Genomic DNA, 19,272 nt, shown 5'->3' with positions numbered 1-19,272 from the left:
GGCAGTAAAGAGAGCTCTCAAATTGCAGCTGATTTATGACAACCCCTGCTGGGGTTTTCAAGGCAAGAGACTAACAGAGGTAGTTTGTCATTGCCTACCTCTGCATAGCAACCCTGGTCTTCCCTGTAGGTCTCCCATCAGATTACTTACCAAGACTGACGTGTAATAGGTCCTCTAAATTCCCAGCTTTTATTTTTAAAAGTCCCTAGCCCCTTTTGTTGTGGAGATACAGAGAGAAAAGCATATCCCCACAATAAAAAGGGACAGAGATTTACTTTTTTAAATAATGAAATCTGGACATTTAGAGAATGTGTTATATATTTTATCATATCAATATTGTCACCAATTTTTAAAAAGCCCTAGTGGTTGGAAGGGGAGGTAGCGTGGCCATTGCTAGTGGACTGGGACAAGGACAATAATAATTACATTCAATTTATATATTGTCCTTTCGGACAACTTAACACCCCTGGTGAAGGTTAAAGGAGAAAGTGCCAAAGCAGGATTACAGCTGAACATCAAGAAGACATAGCCTATCTCAAACAGGGCACAGTATCTTATTCCAGGACACCAAAATACTGGACAACACTTCCAACTACTTTGTCAGACTGCACAGAGAAGCCATTGAAATTCACAAGCATAAACAAAACTTCAACAGGAAAGAAGAAACCTTAAGAATGAACAGAGCATGGTTTCCAGTTCTGAAAAACACCAGGCTAACAAAACACTCTATACTCAACAATAGCCCTGCAGAGAAGATTAGCACATCAAGCCCCAATCCATATGCAAAAGAACCTCCTCAGGACACAGTGAAGCCTCCCGCCATTAGCATTCCACACCCTGGGAAACTCTTACAGGATGACTCAGCTCAACCCCACCCCTCCTGAGTAGATACAAATGACCTGCCAACATCTTTTCCACACTGTGACACTGAGAGATCTCTGTCTTTTGGTGCTACACCTCTGAAGATGCCAGCCACAGCTGCTGGCGAAACATCAGGAACTACAATGCCAAGACCATGGCAATACAGCCCGGAAAACCCACAAAAACCATCGTTCTTCGGCCGTGAAAGCCTTCGACAAAGCAATATTAATTTGCAATATCTAAGCAAGGATGTTAATGATAGAACATTCTGGAGGTCTTTCATTCTTAAGAGTCGTCAAAAGTCGAGCATGGCTTGACAGCATGTACCACGCACATGTAACATGACCAAGATAATAGAATGATTTCACAAATTGTTTCATCTTGTACCCTCATGCAGAGTTGATCCAAGACCAGCACATTTAAGAGTAATTTCCTTCCCTCTATCCACACTAGAATATCCTACATACCAATAAACACTTGATATTGGAAGGTCATGATGACCTGAGATTTGGATGGCATGCCTACTTGTGGTACGACAAAGTAAAAGTCAACACAGACTTTAAAAATAATTATATTAGGAGAGCTATTTTGAGAATTGGGAACGAATATAAATTGAGACTAACACAGAAGACACCACTTTGGATTTCAACACAGGTAGCGTTCTACAGAAGGGAGATGACTTTCAAACAGGGATGGTTGACTTATGGAGATTTATTAGAATTTTCACAAGAAGATTGCAAATTGAAGATGAGAAGTTAGTAGCGAAGGGTTATAAATGTCAACGGTTTGCATATGCTTAGCTTTTAGAAAGATTTAAATTAGATTAAAAAAAACCTATGGGGCTTTGAGCAGGAAAAGACAAGAGTTTGAAAAAGAGTTTTGTTCAAATGATGAACACGTTTCCAAAATGTATAATGATGAACACATGTAAAATGTAAAATGATGAACACATTTCCAAAATGTGTAAGTTGTTACTGAAATTTGAAATGGAAGAAGAATCTGAGAAAGACTGTATGGTAAAATGGGCAAAAAAAAATGAGTATAATATAATGATGGACCAATGGGAAAATATGTGGGTAAAGGGGCTTAAATTGACATTGAGTGTTAGACTTACATCATTTTATAAAAAAATTCTTTATCGGTGGTATTTGTCTCCTGATAGATTAGCCAAAATGAGCAAAAGTATGTCAAATAAGTGTTGGAAATGCGAGAAACAAGAAGGAACATTTTATCATCTCTGGTGGACTTGCCGTAAAGCTAAAAAATTTTGGACCCAGATTCATATGGTTATACAAAAAATAATGACTACTGTAGAGTTTAAACCAGAAGCCTTTTTGTTGGGACGAATGGATAAAGAGTTGGAAAATTGGCATGGGATTTTATTTCTGTATATGATTACAGCAGCTAGGCTTTTATATAAACAGAAATGGAAAAATACGGAATTACCTTCAATAGACAACTGGATTATGAAAATGAGAGTTAGCGGAGATGGCAAAACTTACAGCTTTAGCTGGAGACAAAACACTGTCTCTTTTTGGCTAACTGGAAATCCTTTATTGACTTTCTGCACAAAATGAGGAATAGTGACTTGATGATTTGTGGTTTTGATCATTAAGAGGATAATGGGGGAATATAAACCTAATAGAAGGGAGGCAATAGTGGAAAAGAAAATGTGGAGAGATTGTAACTTTTTAAAAATAAGACAAATGTTGTAAAGAATGAAATATGTATTATTATTGTTCTTTTTCTTTTTCTCTTCTTTTCTTTTTTCTTCTTGTAACTTTTCCCATTTTTTAAACTTTTTCTTTATTCTTGTTTTCTGCCCTTTCTATGGGCTTTTATTTCTATTAATAAAAATAACTTTGAAAAAATACCTTTGTTATTCCCAGGAACTGACCGTTGGGAGTCTTTGTTCCAGTGGCTGGGAGGACTCTCCCACCTCAGGGCATGCTTTGCCCTATAATAGTAGGGACCCTTGCCCCATTCAAATGGAGTAGTGTACGCTTATTGGATCCAAGCACTGTTCCCTTGGGGTGCCTTCCCTAAGTCTGTCTCTCTCCCTGGCCGAGAACACTGGCATTTGAAGCTCTCCCTCCATGGACTTCCCTGCTTTCCAGGTAGGTAATTATCGCCTTGCAAGCCCTCAAATCTATTCCAACTTCACCACTGCTTTTCCTAGGCCTCTTGTGCACTTGTATGCAATCTTGTGTGTGTATGTGTGTATGAATTTTGCCCCTTGAATAAAATGACCCTTTAATTAAGAACAACGGTTTCATGTGCCTCCTTGGGAAAGGACTCCCTAAATTACTGGTGGAGATCCTGTTGTTACCCCTCTCATATAGCTGTCTTCCTTGCTGCTAATTTCCCCTATGTGCAAGGAGACCTATTTCCCGGTAACACGTGTGAGGAAGGTGGAAGAACTGTGACTGACCCAAGGTCGCCCAGCTGGCTTCAAGTGGAGGAGTAGGGAATCAAAACCAGCTCTCCAGATTAGAGTCCCACCTATCTTAACCACTACACCAAACTGGATACTGTGTGGAAACCAGCCATGAAGAAGCCCTACTGCGAGCCCATTTATTGGCAGCTGCTGCAGCAACGGTCAAACTGTAAATAGCTGTCCCCATCTAGAATACATATAAATGGAACTTTTAGCTGATTGCTCTTCCTAACTGTTGCCAACATCAATTCAAATGGTTTGCAAAAGCAATTTATCTTTAGAAACCAACGATAACCCTGTGGAACAGCCTGACTGAGGAGGTCAGGAGAGCCCCCCCCCCTCTCCTAGCTTTCCACAAACGATGCAAAACGGAATTATTCAAAGAGGCTTTTTACTCAGATAGTTGGGCTGTATTGTAGAGAAGGGGTCTCAGATGATTCACTAATTAGTTAGAGACCATAGACTTCACCACTATGTTGCCTTACATACTACCCATTTACTTTAAATATGTGCCGCTATGTGCTACATGTGCTTCATGTTGTCTGTCAGTCCCAGAATTGACTATGTTTTGTTTCAGCATTTCTTCAACTCTGTATTGGATTCTTGCTAATACTATGTCTTTGTAAACTTGTATTTATTTACCCTATGGTATAGTTTATGGAAATGTCCTTGATACTGACTGTACTAATCGGGAGTCGGTTTCGTTTTCTCGGCCATGTCGGACGCTCCTCTCCGCAGGTCCGGGAGGAAGCGCCCGAGCACCCTGACCGGGCGGCTGATCTGCAAGGATCTGGGGCGCTGCGGGAAGAGCCCCCTGAAAATCAATGCGGGGGGTAAATTGCCCGTTTGTCCCTATGGAGGCCAGCAGACATGCGCGGCACCTCGAGTGCTGCCGGGCCATGGAAAACGGCAAAGAGCAGAACTAGGCGGAAGCCTGCAAGTGAGCGAATCCCTTCTGTTATTAGAAGCGCACGCGAAGGAGTGGTGGGATCTGAAGCTAAGAAGGCTTGCTCTTCCCCCTCGCTGAGTTTCAGAATTCGGCTGGTGGTCACCCCCCCCCCCGCCTAAAATGGCAGCGAAAAAACAGAGTCCCACTTTGGGCAAGTCAATCTCGGCTGCCCTGCAGGGCAAAGGAGAGTCGCTCAAGGAATTGGTGAAGAGGTCGGTTATCGAAGCCATAAAACCCTTTGTTGACAAGCTGAATGAAACAGATCAAAGGGTGGGCTTAATTGAGAGCGAAGTGAAAACCATTAAGGAAGTAGCGGGGGGGCAGAGAAGTCTGCTCGGGAAAGTGCGTCACTCGTGAGAGCTACGAATAAAGAGTTAAAGCTGGTGGAGAACCAGCTGATCGGGCTACAAGTGGAACGAACACAGACAATTTTGCGCCTCCAGAACGTGAAAGAGGAGGAAAATGAGGATTTATGGGGTCTGGTCTCGGAACTATTGGCGACACCCGCGATGGCAACTAAAGAAGAGGTTAAAAGCGCCATTTTGGAAGTCCATCGGGCTTCTTCAAAATATGCAACGAAGCGTCAGCTGCCTCGCGAGATCATCATCGATCTTTCATCTAAAAGGATCCGAGACACTATCCTATACAACTCATATAATGCGGATCTGGACTTTTTGGGCAATAAAGTCAAGATACTGAAAGACACCCCATTTTTAGTTCGGAAAGAAGATTTAAGTATAAAAAGCTCACAGCTCTTCTGAGGGAACGTGGAATAAAGTACAAATGGCTATTTCCGGAAGGTATCTGGTTCAGTTACAAAGATCAAGCTTGCAAGATTATATCAGAAGATCAACTAAGGGATTTTGAGGACAAAAATCCGGAATTCCAGCAAAACACCAAGCAAGAAGAAAAGGCGAAGTCTGAGGGGGGGGGGGGAGGAAACGAGCACTGCGGCTGCAGTTGCTCAGAGAGAATTACGTCCGGGGCCCAGGAGGGGGAGGAAGACTTAATTTGAATTGTAATTTGTCTTTCGCAAGGTCAACCACTCCATCAATATCATACAAAGCTTTAATTTTTTTTTAATAATGGCAGTATGAAGGGAAAGCATTTTGTGTAGTGTAGTGTTGTTATATGTTGTTAGTTTTTTTTTCTTTCCTTCCCCTGTCCCCCTGTATCGTTAGTTAATGTAGTTAATAAAAAGAATAAAAAATCTTTAAAAAAAAAAAAGATACTGACTGTACTAATCTCACACTGTGTAATCCACCTTGAGTCTGAGTGACAAAGGCAAATAAACAAACAAATAAATAAATAAACGTTCCCAACTGTAACATTATTTGGAAATGCAGTCTCTGAAAGATTAACAAGAGTGCAATGGCTAAAAACAACAGCGGTTTATGGTGTGTTCATTCCTCCCTCTCTCTGCTTTTAAAGGCTATGTTCACATACAAAATGATGCTGGTATAATGATGCGCGCGCGCACACACACACACAATGGTCTATTGATGTACTCATGCTCTGAAAATGTGTTGTATTACATCTCTGGCCCTTGCATTTGCCGTCTAATCTCATGAACATTTTATTCCACGAGTCACCTTTTTTGAGGGAAAACTTTTAATCCTAGATTAGTTCTCTTCAGCAGAAGGCACTTCCTCTGCAAGGTTCCAGGAAAACGAAATCCCAACAGATTCCCGACCTACCTGTGCTTTTTATTTGCTTCATCAGCATCCTCTACTTCTTGCTGAAGTCTTCCCAGTTTATTCTTTAGGAGATCATTGTCTTCTAACACTCTGTGGAGCTCAATTCTATATTGGAGAACAGAAAATTGAAAGACTTAGTTGAGGGTGTAGAAAGATCAGGCTGGCAGATTCTTAGCCATCCTCAGCTAACTGCTAGAAAAGCTACTGTGCCATCTTTGAAACAAGATTTCTGGAAACAGCCAGTTGTGTCAACTAACCTGGCTAAAAGCAAACACATATTCACTATAATTTTTTATTAAATAAATCTTCCTACGGTACACAACACTTTTAAAGAAACTGTTCTAGGTTTACCTTTACCAAGTTCAAACAGAGTATTTTTGATAAACAGATCTTACTTGCAGAATAGGATTCTATTTGGGGTTACCCACAAGTGTATAAAGCAGCACACAACACTCACCATTTCCCCCAGTAGGTTCAGTCTGCAAAAAAGCCTGCACCCTCTTCTAGCCACACTGCTATCTAATAAGCCTGGGAAGTTCTATGGGGTGCTCAAAATTTCTTATGAAATATTATGGTGATACTTTGTTTAATCCAAGAGTCCAAAGAGCTCCATGCGAACAAAGATGGCCACTTGCTTCAGTGGCAGGGAATGGCTTCATGCAATTGTCCCCCTGGAGCATTCCCCAACACAAAGGGCATCAGTAATCCATGCTCTCAAAAACATGTCTAGATGTGCAGAAATGCAAGCTTACTTCCTTCCTGTAACATTTATAGTCCATGAAAGACATTTCCGGAGGTTATGGGATCTCCATGGACAAAAAGCCACCAGGCATCAAGAAAGGGAAGCAGTAAACAAAGTTACCACCACCTTTCTCTTGAACCAATGGAAAGTTACCACCACCTTTCTCTTGAACCAATGGAAAGCTTATACCACCATGCTGCCTGTGCCATTGTCTTCCCTGCCCAAGTTCTTTTTATCAGTTACCTCCCTACATACTAAGAGTTCAAAAATGGAACAATGCAACCGAATTTTATTATACAAATAATCAAATGATCAACTGCGTTGGCAAGAGTACAGATTTAGAACTCCAAAGAGACAATGGAACCAAACCTCGTTCGATGTATCTCAGTCTCGTGCTTCATTTTCATTTCCTCTTGCAACTGGTCCCTTTCCTGGGCCAGCCTCTGTCCTAAACTGGAAATTTCTTTGGCATAGTATTGCTCCATTTCCAACATTTCCTTCTCATATTTCTTCTCAAGTTCTTGGACTGGTGCTAATTTCTGGAGCTGCTCTTTCAAGCCATCAATTACCTCTTGGCATTTCACATTCAGCTCCTCCAGATCATTCTTCTGTTCCTCCAGCTCACTAATCTCGATCTTGAAGCCTTGTTCAATGTCCTTCCTTTCTTTCTCAAAGTTTCTTTTCATTAATTCTATTTCTCTTTCATAGTAATTGACCTGGAACAGTCAAAAATGCTGATTGTGCACAACTGAGAAAGCACAGTTGGAAACACAAGCTACTTTTATTTCTTAAAATATTTAACACTGGGATACTTGAAATAATCCTTCATGCCTTCCAAGAACAAGAATTATAGGAATTTAGTTTTCTCATATGAAAAACAGACTTCCCTAGAGAAATGCCACAGAAGATTTCACCACAGAATTTTTCCATCAGAAGACTTAGCCACGTTTCCAAAATTTTAAGGCCTGTCAAAGCTACTTAGCATCTTGAACATTCATTACTATCCCCCTCTCCAGCATATTGCCATGATTTGCAAGTGCACCTAACATCAAATACGTATGGTCATACTTTATAAATACATACTATGCACACTGAGGGCTGACATTAGCTTAGATAATACAGGAATTGGTCTGGTTTAGAGAAATAGTTATTGTGGACAGACTTTAGGTCTCAGTGGGGAGAAAAAAAACAGAGTATAACTATCCAAATACAATTTAAACTTTATTTAAGAATATTTCAACTGAAGACAGTGGGTTGCATCCAGATCAGTTTTCCTCTAGCAGAAAGGGGATTTCCACCAATCTCCCCATCCTGCTGTTGACCCTTGACTTTGACCCTCCATGCCATTCCTGAAAGTCCCTTGTCCCCAAGAGGCAGCAGTTTGAGGAGATCAATGGGCTGTTGTGGGGGGGGGGGGGCGTGTTGGCAGGAAAGCTCTATTTCACTGACAGAAGTGCCCTCTGTTAAGCAGAAAACTTAATCTGGATTCAACCCAGTTTGAGCAACGAAATCTGAAGATTGCAAGTAGAAAATCTTATGAGTTTCCTGCCACAAATACACACAATTATTCCATCACAACATTTGAGCAGCTGCCTGACAGTCTTCCAAACATCTCTACTTTGCTTACTTTGGTATCCAGCTGTATTTTCAGATCTTGATGCTGTTCTTTCAGTTCTTCTACCAGGAGCTCCATTTCTATACTTACTGAATAGCCATCTGATTCAACTAAAGTGGCACCTACAAATAAAAGTACTCTTGAAAAGGGGACTTTCATTTATATATTCAATGCACAAGCCCCAGAGATAGAGAATGTCTGAATATGAAAAAGCAACTAAGAAGTTATACTATCTAAGTAGGCCCACTCCAGTTGTTTCCCAAAGTCTTTCTTTGAGCTTCAAAATAAATATAAACATCTCCAAGGGAGGGGGGATGCTCAAAAAATGTCATGGCAAGAGTTAACTCTGGCCTTATTGTAGAAGATATAATGAAAGTTTGGTGTCTGTCTAGCGACAGTTTTGTCTGTATGAATTCGCTTTGTAATTCTGTGGACTATCAGGAAGGATTTTTTTTAATTATTTAATCTAATACGGGTGAGCATCGTAGATAACTCTCCAATGGAAATTTTACCAAACTCCCATTCATTTTGACCACCTGTCATTTCTTTCAAAACAGGTACAGAATCCTGCAGCCAGAAAGCTGATTCGAGTGGTTCATAGGGGCCATATAACGCCAGTCTTATTCCATCTACACAGCCTCCCAGTTTTGCTTCCAGGCCCAACTCAAGGTACTGGAGCCCTATATTTTAAAAATGTGAGTGTTCAAAGAACAGCTTTGTCTTATACGGAGTTGATGGGAGGACAAAACAAAGGAGAGGAGAATTATGACAGCCACTTTGGGTCCCCAATGGGGAGAAAATGTGGGCTTTAAATAAAGTAAATATAAAAATAGCTTTCTTCTCTTCTGGCTTACTTTACTGATTTAACACATTTTTAACTTGGAAAGCTATTTACAAAGACATGTTTGGACATTTTACCCTTATCAATATTGGAAAGCCAATACAATGGGACTCCATATAATAAAAGTGTGTGTGACTGTACGTGTACTGAGGATTTGTACTTGTACTGTACGTGTATTGAGGATTTGACCTACATGATAGTCTGGTATGCGCTAGAACTAGAAAGGTTTCCTGTGTCCATTTCATCAGGTTAAATTAATGTTTCTGTTGGTGGATAGAGATAACTTTGTTTCAGCTAGGTTGGTAAGAATTACTGCCTCAGTTATGAAGAGAAAAAAAGGTTAAAAACCCTATTATCATGACTTCCTAGTAGGTTAATTGGTTACTGTCTCACTCTGGGTCATTGGTATGGGTACTTGATTTAGGGACTGATATTTGATTTAGGCTGCCAAATATCTCTAAATAGTTGGGTTTTTCATGTTGATATTAATATTAAACATTATCATATTTATGTGTTGTTTAAAACTGGAATTATTAAAGGTGATATGCTTATTTTTTAGGAAAAAGAGTTATAAAAAGAGATAAGCGTTTAAGGGTGCTGCCAGGCAGTTGCCTTCCCCAACCAAGATAACACTAAATGGGAGGAAGGGACAACATGAGGATTTGTTGCTCCTCTTCCATTATTCCTGAAGTCTACAGAATCCTATTCGGTTTGCCACACGCACACACACACATGCACAAAAGGGCATTTACATCGCTTACCACTTTGGCCTGTAACGGGCACATGCTTGCATCCAAGGAGCTGCCCTTCTGTTTGCAAACTGTCTTCAAATAAAAGGTTATATGATTAACAGTTCTTCAATTACTGCTTTAGTATAGCAGAACAAAAGAGAAAGGACTTTACTAGATCCTGAATGATTCACAGCTCACTCCTCTGCTCAACAAAACGTGATTGGATGCCAGGACTATTAGTTGCAGCACAGTGCAACAAGTCCTACCCTGGGCCAGAAACGCCACAAGGCTCCGAGGATTTGCACAGGGCAGCTATGAACTGGCATGGTTCACAGTTAATGGACATGTGGCGCAAAAGTGTATTTATTTATTTTAAAAAATATTATTAAAAAGAGTACAACATAGGGAAAGGACTGGAAGCATAAAGAAAACATCCTCAACCTTAATCTTCACATAAAGCCCTTTATGAATTAGAGACTACAACATTAGACTAAACTGCCACACTGGGCTTACATCACCCTAGAAACCGTTCTCAGACTACAGACATTCCTAAATACAGGTAAGATAGGAGTAGCACTTCCTTTAAAGCAGAGAATCCAGCAACCAGAGGTTACCTAGTAACCCCATCCCTGAACATACAGGGTTGCATTTCTTCCCATAATAGCTAAAAGACATCATATACCTCGTACCTTTAAAGAAATTTAACTTCTAAAAAACAGTTTTCGCAAGCCTTGCAGTAACCTACCTGTAATTCTATTTCCCACATTATCAGAGAGAAGTATTACTTCTGGTTTTTTGGCCTTCATTTTATGCCTGGCCCGATTATGCTTGTTGCTCTCCTGAAGTTGAGAACGGAGCTTTTCTACTTCCATCTGTAGTTCATCATTAGTGTCACGCAAGTCCTGCAATCAGTACAGTGAAAGTAATGTTAAAATTCAAATGCAGAAGTTCTCTCTCAGGTTTCTTTCAGTGTATAATACAACTGGGCTTCAGTAGAATAGCCAAGCATGCAAATACTTTCAGACAGTTTTGTAACCCACAGGAAGAACTTTGACAACAGACAGCACCTGAATTGCGGTCGAAGTCTATTCAACTAATTTCGTTTCAGCAATAGATGCAGCAATTGTTCATCCCATTCAATAGTAGAAAACAAAGTAGTTCACAGCACTGCTAAAAGCTACCTTGGGAAGGTTGTAGAGGAAATCTTTTATTGGAGGCTTTCAAAAAGGTGGCTGAACAGCATCTATTACAGATACTTTAAAAATGAGGATTTGACCTAGGATCCCAGAGTATTTCCGTGATTTGTCTTACGGTAGGTCAATGTTATAATGGCATCTGATCAAATGGATTCTGATCTGTAAGAATTTACACCACAACTACTGGTTTGTTTTTAAAATGTGCCACAGACCTGTTTTAAAAGGCTACTTTACAGTCACAGTGTGTGGACAAGTAATCTGAGGAGCAGCACTACTACGAAAGGGCCTGGGATTTCTGATATTCTCAACACCCTTACAGAATTCGATTCCCAGGCTTTGTTATGGAAAAGCCACTAAGCATTAATTCAATTTAAATTTGGCTAACTCAAATATATCCCTCCACTCTTTCCCGAGGTCACTGTCTTTCTACCTTGACCACCTAGCCCAGATCTGCCTTACCTTACTGTCTGGTTTTCTGTGATCAAACACTATTTACTTTGATCCTGACCATGCCCAGCTCTCGGCATATGTTTGGCCCCAACATCACAAAAATGTTACCTCAACCCATAGAAGCCTCTTCCCTATGACAGATAGCTCTTAATAAGATAAAAGCCTCATCTGGAGCTGGAGTATGACTCCTTAGAAATGCTCTTTGAAACCAAATTGGGAAAAATCCTGATGGAGCCCAGTGAAAGATCATACTTTCCAGAAGAGATTTTTGTTGATATTCCTCTTAATGCTTCTCCACTGAAAGAATATCCTACGCTTAACTTTTAATTATACCTTGCCTTTCTGCCCCCATTGGGGCACCAAGGCAGTGCTTTGATTGCGGCACTGCTGGTGACCAGTTCTAGCATTATCACATGCAGCTTAATGAGGGTGGAATGAGCAACAACATGGGAAATTAAGTTCAGCATGGTAAGTGTAAGGGTAAGTGTAAAGTGATGCACACTGGAGCAAAAAAAAAAATCCTAGCTTTAAATAGACATTGATGGTGCACGAACCAGCCAAGACCGAGTGAACAATACAGACTCAGAGAGCAACAGTGATGAAAAAGGCAAACTCCATGCTGGGTTATTAGGATTATTAGGAAAGAGACTGAAATTAGAACAGCCAGTATTTTAATGGCCCTGTATGGTATGGTCTCCTTTGAAATATTGTGGGCAGTTCTAAAAACGGACATTGCAGAGCTGAAAAAAGTACAGAAGAGGACAGCCAAGTTGATTAAGGGCTGGAAGCACCTTTCCTATGAGAAAAAGCCAAAGAGTCTGGGGCTTTTCAGTTTAGAAAAAGAAAAATAATCAATGGGGGGGAGGTAATTATACTAGGGATGCAGACAGTAGATCAAAAGAACTTTTTCAGCCTCTCACAAAATACTAGAATTCAAGGGCACCCAATTAAGTTGATAGGCAATAGATTCAGACGGACATAAAGAAATACTGCTTTACTAAATGGATAATTAAATGGTGGAATTCACTGCCAATGAACATAATGATGGCCATGAGCTTAGCTGGCTTTAAAAGGGGAGTAGACAGATTTGTGGAAGATGGACCCATCAATGGCTATATAGCCAAGGCGACTAAAGGAAAACCCTGTAGTCAGACACAGCAAACCTCTGAATACCAATGCTCAGCAGGGGCAGCATAAGAACATAAGAAGAGCCCTGCTGGACCAGACCAGTCGTCCATCTAGTCCAGCATCCTGTCTCACACAGTGGCCAACCAGTTAACTCTGCAGATCCAACAACATGGCATAGAGGACAAGGCCTTCCTCTGATGTTGCCTTAAAGTTGAGGGGTTTTTGTCCCCATGTGCATCATGATACACTTACCTACACTGAACTTCATTTGCCACACTGTTGCCCACTCACTCAATTTGTGAAGATCCTCCTGGAGCTCTTCACAGTCTGCCCTGGTTTCTGCCTTCCTGAATAGTTTCATATCATCTGCAAACTTGGCCACAACACTGCTCATCCTCCAGTTCCAGGTCATTTATGAACAAATTCAATGTGGGGATAAGATCAGTCTTACAGTGGTTGACTGCCTTGCTCCACAGCTGCGGACAGAGGGTGGTGCTCGGGGAGCAGTTTTTGTCACACCACCCTCTAGCGTGTGGTGTCCTGCAAGGGACGATACTCTCCTCAATGTTGTTTGACAACTACATGTGCCCCCTCGCCCAGCTGGTGCAGAGTTTCAGGTTGGGTTGTCACCAGTATGCTGATGACATCCAACTTTATCTGTTGATGGGTGGTCAGCCAGACTCCACCCTGGACAATCTGACCAGGGCTTTGGAGGCCGTGACAGGATGGTTGAGGCAGAGTCAACTGAAGTTGAACCCCACGGAAACAAAGGTTCTGCACCTGAGCCGTGAACAGCCAGGCTTGAGGATCCAGCTCCCAGCACTTGATGGGGCATGGTCCTGGATGCCTCCTTAACAATGGAGGCCCAGATCACAGCAGTTGCCAGGTCTGTGTTTTTCCTATCTCCGTCAAATTAGGCAACTTGCTCTCTGTCTGGCTGCCCACGACCTAGCTACAGTGATCCATACAATGGTCACCTCCAGACTGGATTACTGTCACTTGCTTTATGCTGGGCTAGCCTTGGGCCTGCTCTGGAAGTTACAACTGGTCCAAAATGCAGCAGCGTATATTCTAACTCGGACACCATTCAGGATGCACATTACACCAGTTCTGCGCCAGCTGCATTGGCTCCCAGTGGAATTCCGGATCAGGTTCAAGTTTTTGGTTTTAACCTTTAAGGCCCTTAGTGGACTGAGGCCAACATACCTGCGGGACTGTCTCTCACCCTATGTTCCCTGGAGAATGCTCCAGTCAGTAGAAAGACAGCTGCTGGTGATTCCTAGCCCCAAGGAGATTAATCTCACCTCAACCAGGGCCAGGGCTTTTTTGGCCCTGGCACCCACCTGGTGGAATTCTCTGTCTTTGGAGACCCAAACCCAGTGGGACCTACTATCGTTCCACCAGGCTTGTGGGGGTTGAGGCGAGCAGGTTCTCCAACCGGCCTCCTGCCAGTGTATGTGTGTGTGGGAAATGCACCCTACCAATTTAGGTTGCCCACAGGAAGATGGCCAACCTGCCCCATGGGCCCTGATACCTGGAAAATGGGGATGCACTGTGTGTGCTGCATTATGATGTTTTAACACAATGTAACTGCTACCATTATTTTTATTCTTATGTACATTACCATGTTGTGCTCCGCTCTGAACCCACTTTGCAGGGAGAGCAGACTAAAAGTCCAATAAAATTAAGTAACACTAGCCCCCAATAACAATCCTTGTAGGATCCCACTGCTTACTTCCGCATCAGTGGAAGGCCTCATCTTCTATGCACTGTTTGTTGGCCCTCCAGAACAACTGGTTGTTCACTGTTTAAAACAGGATGCTGGACCAGATGGACCTCTGGCCTGATCCAGTAGGGCTCTTTTTATGCTCTAATCACCAAAAGAATACAGAGGATACTCCGACCAGTGCTGACGAAGGTTACTCAGACCCTAAACCATCCAGAAACAACTTGAGAGTAAAAGTACCTATAATAACTCTCAAGAATTGCCCTCTAAAAAAAACAACGTATGTGAATCCGTGCAGTCTTCTGGATCATGGCCATTCACTTGTCAAGTAAGTTTCACAGACAGACGGTACTCACAGTCCAATTAAATACAGTTAGGATTAGAATGCAACAACGTGTTGTATTGTAACAGAAATAAATAGAAACAAAGCATGCACACACAAGAAGATTGCCATCTGGATGGAAGTGTGTGTGATACCAGAGGAAGCAGTCGATTTACAAAGGCCTTAAAGAGACCTCCATATAATATTCTGTTAGCTGAACCTCGCTCTTGCCTCACTTCTATGAACCAATAAAAGCCATGTTCCATGAAGAGTGAGACAAAAGAGGAACAGCATGTTATTTCACTATCCCTTTGCCACTGACAGATTTCCCCTTACTCTTAATAGAAAAACTTACTCCATGTCCTTTTCAGAATTACAAGTATGATGCCCCCAATTCATCAAGTGCTTATACATTTTATAGTATAGCTGGTATATCATCAGGGAGGAAATGTTTACTCAAGTTAAAATATGTGTGTGTAAAGGGCCATCAAGTTGCAGCCCACACATGGCAACCCCATAGAGTTTGAGGCAAGGGATGAATAGAAGCAGCTTACCATTACCTGCCACTGCGTAGTGATCCTGGACTTCCTTGGTAATCTCCCGTCTAAGTACTAACCCTGCTTACCTTCTGAGATCTGATATTGGGCTAACCTGGGCCATCTAGGTCAAGGTATCTGGGATTTGAGTCCAGTGGCACCTTAGAGACCAACAAGATTTTCAGGGTGTAAGCTTTCAAGAGTCAGAACTCCTTTCTTCAGACTGTCTCTGACTCTTGAAAAGTCATCATACCCTGAAACTCTTGTTGGTCTCTAAGGTGCCACTGGACTCAAATCCTGCTGTTCTACAGCAGACCAACCTGACTACTCACCTGAGAGTGTCCAAGGTGACATGTTTACTCAAGGTTACTGCTCAATATTTAAAGCACTTGAGTTGATGGACCCCCAAGCAGCAGTTAGGAGAGAAGGGCAGTGGATCTGATGGCAAAAGTACCCTGAAAGCTGGAGACATATGCTAACTTTATAGATGAAAGGAACACTGATGAGGGGTCTTAAGCTTCATGATCTAATCAACAAAAAAGCATAAGGAATGAGTTGTGATATACAAATCACACAGTGCGAAGTATTTCCAGGAACAAAAGTGCTTGTCAACACCCAAGCTGCCACAAGATACCATGCAAGTAGCGAAAATAGCATTAATCACTATGAACATCCAAATCACACATGCATGTGAAGAAGCACTCACCTTCACCCTCTATAGCAGCACCAAAGGTTGAAAGTTTGAAAGAACGGGGAAGAAGTGAGTTGGCACCCAAACATGTGGCATAAATGGAAGTGCAACTAGAGGAATTCTCTTTCAGAGCTCAAGAGGAGAATTGCTCTTCAATAGTGTTCTCTTTGGATAATTACAATGTTATGATTTTATTCAAGCAAACACTAGAATCAACATAATGGAACAGACACTTTTCTGGTTGCTATCTCTGGGTTTAATGAAACCAGATTGTGTTAGGTTTTTAATATACAGTTTTCCTATTTTTGAATTCAAAAAGTTGCATGCCTACCCGAGGCTCTGTAGTTCATGGAACATACTACAATATGCAGTTTACAAAATTCACTTTCCATCCAAGAAGTTCAGAATGATATGCATAGCTTCCCTTCTCAAAAGACACCTCAGCCTGCCTTAACCTCCCAAACTGAATAATATCCAGTTTTTCTAGCCCATTTGTTTATTTTGTTCTACAAAGTGTGTCCCCACCTTTCTGCCCTCATAAGGGCCACCAAGGCCATATCTTTAAAACCATTAAAACAAAAAAATCCACATACTTAGAACAATTAAAACCAGAGCTAAAATACACACACAAAGATAAAAATGACTACAACATTAGGCAGGAAGGAGGGATCACTGAGGCAGTACCAAATGACACAAAACCGCCTCTCCCCGTATGTGCCCCAGAGGATGCTCCAATCAGGGGATAAACAACTATCGGTGGTCCCTGGCCCCAGGGAGGCCTGCCTAGCCTCGAACCTGGTGGAACACTCTGTCTAATGAAACCACAACCCAGAAGGACTTATCCGTCTGCTGGGCCTGTAAGACGGAGCTGTTCTGCCAGGTGTATGGTTGAGGCTCAGCTGGGCCTCCCTACTAGAGGTATCCACCATCTAGTTTTTTAAGTGATGGTTGGGTGGCAGACTGACTACCTCTGTTGCTGTTATCTTGTATCTTTTTAAATATTTATATTACGTTGTCTTGTTACTGCTGTTTTAAACTGTTTAAAATGCAAGTTTTATTGTAACGTTTCTATTTAATGTAATCCACCCTGAACCTACCTGTGCAGGGAGGGCAGAATAAAAATCGAAATAAATGTCTTCACCAGCTGGCAGAAGAAGGCAACAGAAGGGGACAGACGAGTCTCCCTGGGGAGACAGTTTCAAGGCTTTGGTGCCACAACTGAGAAGGCCCTCTCACAGGTTTCCACCCACCTAATCTCAGAAGACAGGGGCACCTGAATCAGGGTCTCCAAAGATGACTGTAGTGCGCGGATAGGTTCACAGGAGAATTTTAACTGCCACTTGGAAATATGTCACTAAATGACACCATCATCTGTCAAAAAATTCCTCAGCTATTTAATCACAAGATGAGGTATGCCAGGCCTTGATTTCACAAGTCCAGAAAGAGGGCTACTCCCTCACCCGTATCTTGGGCTTTCCCCTCTGAGCTGCTCCACACTTGTACATACTGTATTGTTTATAATACCATGGAAAGGTCACCTACCCGACACTGTAGCTCATATTCTTTAATGATTTCAGCAAAGCGTTCTTCTTGATCAGAGATTTCTGAGATGTGTGGATCCAGTAGTCCCAGCTAAAGTAAGAGAAAGAGATTTTAAAGATGCATTAATGGGGAAGTAACATCTTTACCCACTGTTGGTACGAGCCAAGATGTTCAGAAATGCAAGGCTAAACTACAGCTTCGTTCTAGGTACCTCAACTGGAAATTACTTTGACTTCACAGAAACATACTTTTAAGCAAGTGAATTTAGCTTTACTTCTTTATTCTGTAATCAGTAACGACAGCAAAGACATGATGGAAAGGCAACAGAAACAAGCCAAAGTTCTATGTGGGGGTTTGAAACAGTCTAAGAGACTGCAGAATCACCAGCTCATGGGCAGAACTCAAGTCCCGCTCTTACCTAGGCATTTTTAAACCAGATATTGGCATCAAACTCCAGAATACTCAGGCTTGGTCACCAAATTGAGAGGGCAGGGGCTTTTTTGATTATCTATTTTGAAGCCCGAGTGAAATGTTTAGGCCCAAGTCAATCCAAGGAAGACAAATGGCTGGAGTCTTCAGACTGCTTCATGTCGAGATGACATAACTGTGATATGGTCTGAATGATTTTACAGGGGCAAAAGTGGAGGCACCAAACCAAACTACTCCAGGAAGAACACTGTAGATGTGCCCCCAAGGCTTAGCTGATGGTGGTCAATGAGCCCTACAGTGGGCTTAGGAGATCTCCAACCCCCTGGCCCTATGTCTGCAGAAGTAAAACCATCTCAAAAGCAGAGTGGAGGGCCGGCAGACATCCAGGAAGACTGGATTAAGTACAAGCCTGACCAGGGTCAGGGGTAGATTCACTCATCTCTGCTAGATGGGCTTCGTTCTTTGCATCTATATTTGAGTATCAGTTGGTCAACAAAATTTTCAAGTCAGGAGGTTGCAGAAGAAACTGATCAAGATGATTAATGGAGAATAGTGATGACACCAGAGAGGATGTAAAATAGGAGAACTGATTGGAGAGATACTGAAAATGGGACAATGGAAATGAAAAAAGGATTGAAGAAGGGTTTTTTTTTAAGTGCAACTATATTAGACAAGACATTGCAAGACAGTTGGGGAGGGGCCATGGTTCAGTGCTGGAACAGATGTTTTCAAGGAGAAAATCGCAGATGCTTTTCCTGGCATTTTCAGTTAAAAAAGTTCCAGAAAGGCTTTCTCTGCCTGAGACCTTGGAAGTGATGTTGTGAGTCACATGATCCTAAGCTAGATGAACTAATGGGCAGACTTTGTATAAGGGAATTGCAGATACTCGCACATGATGGAGACATTAAACAAAGAAGGCTGTAATCCTGTGTTTCTACTGGATGTGCGCAAGTAGCATTTGTTTACAGGCATTTGCTTACTACATTACATAGCTAAGAAGACACACCTACACTGGCCAATAAGTGCAAACAGCACCTTTGCAAAACTTGATTACACAACCACAAGACTGGCTGTTGTGGGTTTTCCGGGCTGTATTGCCGTGGTCTTGGCATTGTAGTTCCTGACGTTTCACCAGCAGCTGTGGCTGGCATCTTCAGAGGTGTAGCACCAAAAGACAGAGATCTCTCAGTGTACTGAGATCTCTCAGTCTACTGAGAGATCTCTCAGTAGACACTGAGAGATCTCTGTCTTTTGGTGCTACACCTCTGAAGATGCCAGCCACAGCTGCTGGTGAAACGTCAGGAACTACAATGCCAAGACCACGGCAATACAGCCCGAAAAACCCACAACAGCCATTGTTCTCCGGCCGTGAAAGCCTT

The 19,272-nt window shown here is 42.0% G+C and overlaps 1 protein-coding gene across 2 annotated transcripts in view; it reads right to left on the bottom strand.

Moving 5' to 3' along the window:
- NINL (ninein like) overlaps window positions 1-19,272 on the bottom strand; it is a 63,456-nt gene that overhangs the window by 10,029 nt on the left and 34,155 nt on the right. For both annotated transcript variants that reach the window (XM_054995649.1, XM_054995657.1), the window contains exons 13-18: window positions 17,465-17,554; window positions 10,619-10,775; window positions 9,904-9,966; window positions 8,314-8,423; window positions 7,056-7,402; window positions 5,945-6,049 (exon numbers count right to left, since the gene is read on the bottom strand). In XM_054995649.1, the coding sequence (XP_054851624.1) occupies window positions 5,945-6,049; window positions 7,056-7,402; window positions 8,314-8,423; window positions 9,904-9,966; window positions 10,619-10,775; window positions 17,465-17,554 (872 nt within the window). The remainder of the gene's footprint in view (window positions 1-5,944; window positions 6,050-7,055; window positions 7,403-8,313; window positions 8,424-9,903; window positions 9,967-10,618; window positions 10,776-17,464; window positions 17,555-19,272) is intronic.

The sequence above is a fragment of the Eublepharis macularius genome, chromosome 1 (assembly GCF_028583425.1).
Source record: "Eublepharis macularius isolate TG4126 chromosome 1, MPM_Emac_v1.0, whole genome shotgun sequence".
Classification (NCBI taxonomy): domain Eukaryota; kingdom Metazoa; phylum Chordata; class Lepidosauria; order Squamata; family Eublepharidae; genus Eublepharis; species Eublepharis macularius.
The sequence above is the reverse complement of the archived record's forward strand: the minus strand, read 5'-3'. Positions and strand labels throughout refer to the sequence as shown.